General features: G+C 42.0%; 1 protein-coding gene across 2 annotated transcripts in view; it reads left to right on the forward strand.

Moving 5' to 3' along the window:
* Aftph (aftiphilin) overlaps window positions 1-9,212 on the forward strand; it is a 67,135-nt gene extending 57,923 nt beyond the window's left edge. For both annotated transcript variants that reach the window (XM_057771579.1, XM_057771580.1), the window contains 2 exons: window positions 2,357-2,480; window positions 8,119-9,212. In XM_057771579.1, coding sequence (XP_057627562.1) covers window positions 2,357-2,480; window positions 8,119-8,266 — 272 coding nt within the window. In that variant the 3' untranslated portion in view covers window positions 8,267-9,212. The remainder of the gene's footprint in view (window positions 1-2,356; window positions 2,481-8,118) is intronic.
* The last annotated feature ends 1,024 nt before the right edge of the window (window positions 9,213-10,236 follow it).

The raw sequence follows: 10,236 nt of genomic DNA on the forward strand, positions 1-10,236 counted from the left end.
TTAGTGCTCCATCTTAACACTTGTTTGTCCTTTTCAACTTGTTTATGGGAAAGTCATTTTATCTTAGCTTGCTGTTAATTATCTTGTGTGTGATTCTTAGGAGGCTGGCATAGACCTTGGATGGCTACTTAATTGTGTGATTAAGCTGTGCCTCATTAAAGTTCTATTTAAAAAACTTCCATTAAAAATTCTCTCTAGTTTTTAGTAGATAATTGCCTTGTCTCTAAAAACGTTAACTGTGGTTGTTACAGCTGTCAGTCATTTTTTGGTTTGGGGGCAGTTTATGGAGGGGAAGAATGTTTTGGGGGCCTAGAAGGGTGATTTTTTTCTGTCATGGTCAACACTATTGCTTTCAGTCTACACTTTACTCTGACAGCTGAGTATCCAGTTTTATAAACCCACCTGAGATTTTGGCACTTCCTTATTGCCAGTCAGAATGCAGGTGTTCTGCACCATATAGAGATCTAGAAGCTAACCTTTAGCCGTGGAAGAGGGAACAGTCTGGGCTCACTTGGTCTTTATACAGACAGCTACAGTTTTAAACATCTTAACTTTGGCCTGTATGCATATTATAGAAAAAGTTAGGAAGTCTGTCTCAAAAGTGTATGTATGTGAATGAGCTGTTAAGCACTTGGGAGTCAGCATGCACCTTCTCTGGCCTTTCTCCCTTGGTGGGCTTGGTAGCCGTGGAAGCAGCTGTTCCTTTATTCCTGTAGACATCTGAAATCCACACTGCTACCTGCTCATCTGCAGGGTGGGTTCAGAAAGGAAAAAGCTTGTTCATACGCTTAGATTTTTGTCTAATCTTGTAGACTTTTCTTAAAAAAATAAAATTAAGCCAAATACAGCCACGTACGTACATCTGTAGTCCCAGCTGAGGCAGGAGGATCACCTGAACTGAGTTCAAGGCCAGCCTGAGCAGATATTAAAGTGTCCTATCTCAATGAAAAAAGAGAAAGAAAACATTGGAGAAGCTATCAAACATTCTTTGTAAACTGATGCTAAACTATAGCCCCAACTTGGTTTCTCTTGTGCTGTTCCAGCTCGATATCTAAGGGAGACTGCACGCATACAAGTGAGCTCCACTCACCTCTCTGGAGTGCGCTGCCCTCCCCACCTCTTACCTGAAGTACATCAGCATATTTCTAGTAATAATTTCATGTCCTGAGTAATCACTCACACCTTTAGTTAGTTAAGATAACAAGTCATTTCTACAGTGGAGACTTTATATTACTCTCCAAGTCTCTGACATGGAAGAAAATCCTGGAGTTAAAAAAAAAGTAGATGAGATGGGATTAGATCAAAGTTCAAAATGAGGTTCATTGACTAATTTAAAAATTGAGAATGTTGAGCTCAAGAGATGGCTCAGTGGTCAAGAGCACTGGCTGCTCTTCCAGAGGCCCTGGGTTCAGTTCCCAGCACCTACATAAAATCTCACAACTGTCTGTAACTCCAGTTCCAAGGGATCCAAACACCTTTACACAGACAAACAGCCAGGCAAAACACCAACGCACATAAAATAAAAAATGTTTTAAAAAGTTGAGACTGTTGGAGGTCAGATGTGGTGACTCGTGCCTATAACCCAACACTCAGGAAGCTGAGGCAGGATAATTGTCATTCATGAGTCAAAGCCAGTGTGGGCTGCAGAGTAAGAACCCATCTCAAAAAATCAAAAGATAGAAGTTGAGATTATCATCGCATGCTTATTCTATTTATAAACACTGAAGATGTGTCAGAAATGAATGTAAGATGGAGTGATAGATTCCTGAAGCATTTTTAAGAGGCATCAGGTACATACAGCATTAATTCCAAAATGGAATTGTTATGTTCCTTCTACAGATACTTCAGAGCCTACTGTTTAGTTAAAAATAAACATGGGATTAATTGTTTCAGTAGTTAGGAGCACTGACTGTTCTTGGAAAGGACCTGGGTTCTGTTCCCAACATCTACATGGTAGCTCACAACTATCTAACTCAAGTTCCAGGAGCTCCTACGTCCCCTTCTGGTCTCCGGGCATGCATGTGATGTGTGTACATAATTCAGACAAACACACATAAAATGAAAAAGGAAACCCAGACAGCTCAAGCAAGTAAAGGTGCTTGCTGCCCAGGCCTGGTGACCCGAGTTCAATCCCCAGACCATATGAGGGTGGAAACTGAGAGCCAGCTGCACAGAGTTAGCTGGCACCACCCACTGTGGCACACAGTGTGACTGTCACATTCACAAGAGTAGTACATGATCTGACAGTGAGTGCTTATGCAGACTCAGATGTGGCTAGCTATTGCTGTTGCGTTTGGATTGTAGCTCACTGTAACCGTGCAGCTTGCCCTCACTCACTATCGTTCTGTGCTGTAAGGTGTGGATCCAGAGTTGTATGAATTAACAACTGCTAAGCTGGAGACTTCCACCTCAAGCCTCAAAGTGACTGATGCATTTGCGAAGCTCATGTCTACGGTGGAGAAGACGAGCACGTCGACCAGGTAAAGGCGCTCTAACTCTGCCCTGACTTTGGATCCTGGTGTAAGCAGTCACAAGCAAAGCATGCCAGCGGCAGTGTTTGTGTTACATGTGTGAAAGCCAGTAGATGGCGAAGCCTAGGAAACGTCATCAAATTAACGTTCCATGACGAACTTTATTGGAGATTAACAGACCACGTTTCTCTTTACCACACTCCTCCATAGAAAACAATTCTGGTTCAGTATTAAGATGCTGGTGCCACTGAGGAATGCCCCCGTCCCTTCATATTTGTGGAGAAAAGCATTTCTCCAGACCAGTGTCAGACTGCTGGTGTCCCACAGACTACCATGTTTACTTTGAAGCTAACAGTAAAGATAAGACCTTTTTATTTTCAGAACATTTTCTATTGTACACCCTAACTTGAGGCTTCGTACACTCCTTTCCCAAACTTATGGAGAGCCTCTTTAGGGACAGTTACCTCCTGGTATTAGAACTGTCACTTGGACCTTGTATTTAGAGTTTAACACAGTTAAGTAATTCTTGCCTTGACACACTGGGCATCAGATAAGCCAGTTCCTAGTAGAAGGGAGTTGTTCCTGGCAGGACATCAGTAGTGCCAGGGCAGGCACTGATTGGTTAGATTCTCCGTTTCCCAGACGACCGTCAGGCTGCATTTCCTAGAGGGATGTTTATGTGTCAGTTGCCCACTTTGGGAGAAGTTTAGAAATTCCTATTGGATAACACATGCCACTCAGATTTGTCTTTTAAAGTTAATTCTTTCATAAGAAACATCTATTTATTCATTTTTTAATAATTTTTTTAAAATCTTAGCTTAAGTGATTGCAATCTCTTTTTGTTTTTGAAGCAGGGTCTCTGTGTAGCTTTGGCTGTCCTGTTTGTTATAGGAACCAGGCTGGTCTTGTACGTAGAACCATCTGCATCTGTCTCCCCAGTGCTGGGGTTAAAGGTGTGCGCCACCGCCACTACCCCCTGAATTAAATGACCGCAGTGCCTGTTGAGCTTTATTCTCTGTGGGTGTCCACTCAACAGATAGTAGTGGGTTTGAAAAGCTTCCATTACTGCTTTTATGACTGTAGATGCCTTTAACCTTCCCAGGAAATAGATTTGGAGTACGTAGGTCCTTTTATCCACAGGTTCACTGCATTGCTGTAATGGCCCTGCAGTGTCTTTGCCTTTAAATGAACCTTCTGTTAATGTCATCTGTTGTGGGATCCCTCCCTGTTTCTGAGCCAGCCCTACTGCTGCTTCCTTAACCTTTCCCCTGTACCACCTACCTACCTAGAGAACTTCCCGGCTGTGACAGTTCATCCTCTGTGCCAGTAGGAGGAGCTCTATTCACGTCGTTAGCTGTACTCCTTTTTAAGACTCCTTGACTTCACTGTATTTATTGCCCAACCTCTTTTACTACTAAAGGTCTCCCTCATCTTCTGAACGAAAAGAATAAACTAAAACTGTAGCACACATCTAAGAGGCAAGTTGTAGCAGCCAAAGAGATTCTCTTTAATAATTACCTGACCTTTCTGTTAGTGAGGTCCTGGAGAACAAGCCCAGGGCCTGGCATACTCTAGGTTCTTACCACTGGGCTGTTTTCTCAGATTCACTTTGACATGTAAATGAAATATATTGAAAACAAGCTGCCAACTTTGGATTTCATTTTGAAGGACGTTTTTTTCTTTGAAAATAGTGAGAAAGAATATCCACATCTTAGTACTTAAAATTATAAAGTATCACCAGAGGAGTTTGAGTGTTTTGTTTTTGCAGGGGTGAGAGCTGTTTTCTTGTGTTTGTTTGTTTGTTTGTTTCAATGCTGAGATCAAACTGAAAGCCTCTGCATGCTAGGCAAATGTTTAAAAGCAGCGTCAGCCCCAGCCTTCCAATAACAGTTCTTAGTTGTACTTAGAAAAGACAGACAAGTGGCGTGTGAGATTTCAAAAGGCTCTTTCAATACCTTCATCTTTAGGATTTATTTCTTTTTCTTTGTAAGTAAAGGTTAGCAAAAGCAACTTGGCTCTTATTACATAAAAGGTTGAATGAAAGAGCTTTATGAGAGCTGTAAGATAAGAAAGGGTTAAAATAGGTGTAGTGTCAAAGCCTATAATTTGAGCACTCAGAAAGCTGAGGCAGGAGCATCATAAACTTGAGACCAGCCTCGGCTACAAAGAGAATTCTGTCTCTAGGAGCAAAGAAACTGTAGTTGAGATAGGGAAGGACATTTAACATGGAACATGTCTTTTTTTTCATGTCTCAACTGATGTTTGTTTAGGAATTGTCAGGGTGATGGTCAGACAACTGTGGGCGTCAGTTCTCTCTTTGTGGTTCCAGGATTGAACTCAGGTCGTCAGGGTCCTTGACTGAGTCCTTTTGTAGGCTAACATGATTTCCTAAGAGCCTTTTTGAATATTGAGGAAACATGATGGGTCTTTCTTCCCATGGACTGTAATTTCTCACTTCACTTCTTGTTTATTGTGGCGGGTGTTTTGATGTGCTTTGTTTGACCAGGCCAGTTTGTCCCTCCTTAAGCAAGCTGGTAGCCGCACTGGAGGGGCCACCACCTGATGTCAAGACTTTGTGCAAACCAAATTGGCATAGCACAGTACAGGCTTGTGCCGCTGCATGTGGCTATGGCGGGGGCGTTGTTCCCAGGCGAGCACTGCACCCTGATCTGTATCGTCAGCGCTCGTGTGTTGTCTTTAGAGAAACCCAAGTTCTTAGTTTGAAGATGGTTCCATCTTCTTGCTCAACTGTCCTATTATGGAGAAAGGTTATTTTCTAATTTAAATTTCTAGTTTAAATCAGTGCATAGCCAGTTATGCACTATAGTAGCTACAGAGAGGCCACTAACTGACATGTGTACAAGCCAAAGCACTAGTGGCTAACAGGAATACTTTGGGGTTCTCGGTTTTGGATTTTATTGATTTAGTTAACATCATAAAATCTGTCTTTCTCTTTCTTTCCTGTGTGTAAAGTTACTAGTTTTTAGTGGGCTCACAAAGCTTTGCAACTGACATCATTAAATTAACCCAGATAATGTTTATTACTTTAAGCCTAAAATCTCCTGTATACATTTGCTTCTAATTCAGTACTCCTCACCCTCCTAGGTGCCAGATTACAGATGTGCCCACCACACAGGACTTTGCGGCTGTGGTGACTGGTTGACACAGGGGCTCCTGTTGCCCTCTGGCCTTGAACACCTGATCTCTTAGCATTTGCTAAGTGCTAAGAGTGCTAGAATGTAATGTTTTGTGTTCCCACCAGTGACGGGAGCTTTCCAGTTTCTCCACATTCTCTCCAAGCTTGTCTGACTCTTCAGTTGCAGCTATGCCAGTGGGTACGAAGTTGTGTGATTGTAATTTGCATTCTCCTGGTAGCAGAGCTACTGAGCATCTTCCGATGTGCTTATTAGCATCCATGCCCCTGCCTCCAAGGATGCTGCTTCAGATTCTTTCCGTTTCCAGTCAGACCATTTGTAAGCTGTCCTTGTAGGCTACAAATACGAGCTCTTGGGGATGGAGAGGTGGGTCAGTGGCTAACAGCACTGGCTGCTCTTTCAGCGGACCCAGGTTCAGTTCCCAGCACCCACATGGCAGATCACATCTGTCTGTAATTCCAGTTCTAGGACTTCCAACACCCTCAAACACACACATGCAGGCAGAACACTGATACATATAAAATAAAAATCAATATATTATATTTAAAAATACCACCTTTCTCAGATACATATTTTTCAAATATTTGCTATTCTGTTATCTTTTCAGTTTTTATACCATGTATTGACACTCAAAAAAAATTGGGTTTCATCAAAATCAAACTTTTATTTGTGCTTTAGGTTGAATGATTGACTGATTCAAAATCAGGAGAATCTTACACCTAAGAGTTTATAGTTTCACCCTTGTATGTGTGTGGGTCTTTAATGCATCTCAGTTTGGGGTTTGGTTGGTGCTTTTTGTTTGTTTTGAGACAGGGCTTCTCTGTGTAGCCTAGGCTGTCCCGGGACTTGCTTTGTAGACCAGACTGGCCTCGAACTCAGATCTGCCTGCTTCTGACTACTGAATGTTAGGATTAAAGGCGTGTGCCGCCACACCCGACTCTCTAATGCATTATCAATTCATTTTCATGTAGTGGAAGGTGGGAGAGGTCTACATTCTGTTCCTGCTGCCCTGCCCTGGTTACCCTATTGAAAGGTCTCCTCATGTCCGTTTTGGGGGGGAGTGAATTGATCATAGGCCATGTTGGCCTGCCATTTGTGTGTGGTCATTGACAAAGGTAAATCTCAGCTAAAAGAGATGGAGAGCCATATAAGAATAGTTCACACAAATAACTGCAAATCTTAAACATTGTAGGAACTTTTAAATTCAGTTTCCTATTGCCTCTGAAATCCTTTGGTCAAACCTAGCCCAGCTGTCACAGTTGGGTCCTCGTTTAGAACTCCCTTGTCCTCTCTCGACCCGCCTGTGCTTCACAAATGGGGAAGTTGGCAGGACCACTTCTACTTCCTGGTGTTTTCTGAAATAGTGTCCACTAGTTCTTTATTCCCCGATCTTCTATAAATTGGAAATTATATCCAGAGCCTCGCAAATACAGGGTAATAAACATTTGTCTAGACTACGTCTGAGATCTCCCAGCACGTTGAAAACATCTGACCCCTGCTGACTGCATGGCTATGGGCTCCGTATTAGTGATTCTAAGACCCAGCCTAGGAAGCAAGACACTTGTTTGACTTTGAAGTGATGCAGTTGTCTTCTCCTTCCTCAAGCATCTGATGATGTGTTACCATTAAGTGCTATCTAAATGTAAATTTTAATTTTTTTAAATGTAGGATAGCCATTATATATAGAATAAAGTAGGACTGGGTTGAATATTGATTCATCTGCTGATTACCATAAAAGAAAGAACTGGGCTTTCTCTAGGCAATTTCAAATGATCTTTGGTCTGAAGTTGATCTGTGTACAAATATAATAATCCTTTCAACATATTTAACAGCCTGGATGGTTTGGATGGCATTGTGCAGTGGTTGGGCACATGTGATGCCCACTGGGCACTTTCTTCCGCTTGCCCACTAGTTCACCAGGAATTCTTGGGCACCTGTGATTTGCTTCAGGCTACTTACTTGTTAAAGTGAGGGAGAGGTGGTTGAATAGACATTTTCCACAAGGAAGGTTTAGATTGCCTCGCCTGGTTCCTGCCTGCACCCGGTTCTCATGCTGCCGCCTGCATCCCAGCCTGGCTGAAGGCTCTCTTGGAATTCCCCATTAGGTTAAGAAAGCCTGAAGTTAAATGACTTACCAGGCCTTGCACCACACCTTTCATGTTGAGGTAATTTTGGTAGTTTTGCAGCAAGCAGGGGAAACCCAGATGGGCGGACTGTTAGCAAGGCTTTAGTACTCTACTCGCGCTTAGTAATGTTTGAAGACTGGTGGGTAGGTGCTTCCGGCCTTAACTAAAGCTTTGAGCCCATACACATGTGCATAGCAATGTCTGTATCTGGTTATGCATGATTTCATGGACAACAAAAAGCCACATATATTGTTCTTCATTCAGCAACTAGCAGAGGAAAAGCCAGTCAGATGCCCAATACCATTGACTGCAGACCTTGAGATGGAATTCCCATTAACACATTTGTCTTTTCCCATTGGCTGATAGGAAACCAAAAAGAGAGGAACACCTAAGTGAAGAAGCTGTGAAGGTGATCGCCAGCCTTCCGGACTTAACCTTCATGCATGCCAAGGTGTTGATGTTCCCAGCCACACTGACACCTTCCACAAGCTCCCAGGAACAAGCAGAAGGATAGCTGGTTGAACTGGACAGTTTCAAATACTTTTTCCTTTCCTCTATCCCTTCCCTACCATCAAAAACATACCTGCTGTAATTTAAAAATGAATAAATACATTCAAGTTCAGCTGATTTGTTGGTAAGCCACACTAGAAAGGTATACATAGTAATGTATATTTATTTACATACTGAAGTCCTAAATTTATATTAGAAAAAATGTAAATAATTGGGGATGAACATTTTTGAAGATTTATTCTTTTGTGTTGCTGGGGTGTATACATTTATGTCTTTGTGAAATACACTGGTGGTGTCCTTCTTTAAAAAAAAAAAAACTTTTGAAATAAAAAAAGAAAATTAAAACCTCAAATCTCCACTGTCTGGAGTCCCCTCCGGTCTCTCCTCACTGCACTGGCCACTCTTACTTCCCTCCTGGATGCGCTGTCACTTTGCCGTCACAGAGCTCAGACCCTGTCTGATTTTCAGTTTGGTCTGTGATGGGCTGTGTCAGGCCTGGCTTTTGTTAACTTTTCTGGGCTCTGTTTTAGTCTTTTCAATCTTGCAGAGGTCATCGCTGCTCTCTGGTTGTAGGGTGTGGATCACTGTCAGAATTGGATTGGAGGCTTGACCGAGATTGTGCCTGTTTTAATTAGTTTGATTTGGAGAAGGACCAAATGATATGAATGTCTTAAAATGAAATTCGTTAGAAATCTTTCTGTTCTATCATACCATTATTTTTTGAGGATTTTGCACAGTGTAAAATGACATAATCATAGATTGCTATGGTTTAGGCTGTATATACAGTAAAAAAAAAAAAAAAACTATGGGTTTTAAATGTTTGGGGAAATTCCTATGGAAAAAAGAGAGCCATGTAGAGGAGCCTCTAACAAGGTCAATGTGCATGCCCAAGACTTTTGAGATTTCAAGTGTGTAAATTTCCTTTTAGCTTACACAATAATAAAATAATTTAAAAGAAAATTGGCCTTTTGTCTTTGTATTTAATATCTCAGGAAAAATGTAATCCATTTGAATGTGAGGTTTTATTCAGAATTAATGACTTTTGTTCCAAATGAAGTGATTTGGTAGGACTTCTACCTGGTTAAAATCAGGAAGAATCAGAATCTGGTCTCTTAGAACTGAATTGTGAGGCTGGAGAGATGGCTCAGGGTCAAGAGCACTTGTTCTTGCAGAAGACTCATCATGGCTCACAACCTTCCATAACTTCAGTTCCAGGGGATCCGACCCTTCTGACATTGGAGGACACCAGGCACAATTATGTTAACAGACATACATACAGGCAAAACATTCATACACAGAAAATGAAATAAATTAGGCTAACAAGCTCTAGGGGCAACTAGCCCAGTTTACACAGTGACAAGAGTTTGTCTCAGACGAGGTTTCAGAAGGGCAACCTGAAGGTTTTCTGCATGACACACGTGTCCCCCCAGCGCACACATACTAACAGGATCGGTTCTTTTTAACAGCTGAACTATCATATGTACAACATGAGCTGTAAAAGAAATTCCCATGATTCATGGTAGCATGACTTCAGAATATTTGTGTCAAATTAGGTTGAGCAGAAAATGACTAAGAAGTGGGGGTCCTAGAGAGACGGCACAATGGTAAGAACAACTGTTGCTCTTGCAGAGGCCAGGCTTTGCTTCTCGGCAGCCACAAACATCTGAGACTCCAGATCCAGGGGATCCAGTACCCTGTTCGGACCTCTGGCACCAAGCACACGAGTTGCACATATATACGTGCAGGCAAAATAATCACACATGTAAAAATACCTAAGTCTAAGACAAAAGTAGTCTAGAATACTGTCATTAGACATTTGCCAGAGAACAAGCTGTCAGCCAGTGGCAGCCTACAGTGTCCACTAGAATGTTCTAGTGGAAGGCGTGACACCACTGACAGCTTCCTGTCAGGAAAGTGTGGCCTAGAGTCTCAGATACTTCAAGTCTCTGATATTTCGGGCATAAAATAAGGAAC

The sequence above is a fragment of the Chionomys nivalis genome, chromosome 6 (assembly GCF_950005125.1).
Source record: "Chionomys nivalis chromosome 6, mChiNiv1.1, whole genome shotgun sequence".
Taxonomy (NCBI): Eukaryota; Metazoa; Chordata; class Mammalia; order Rodentia; family Cricetidae; genus Chionomys; species Chionomys nivalis.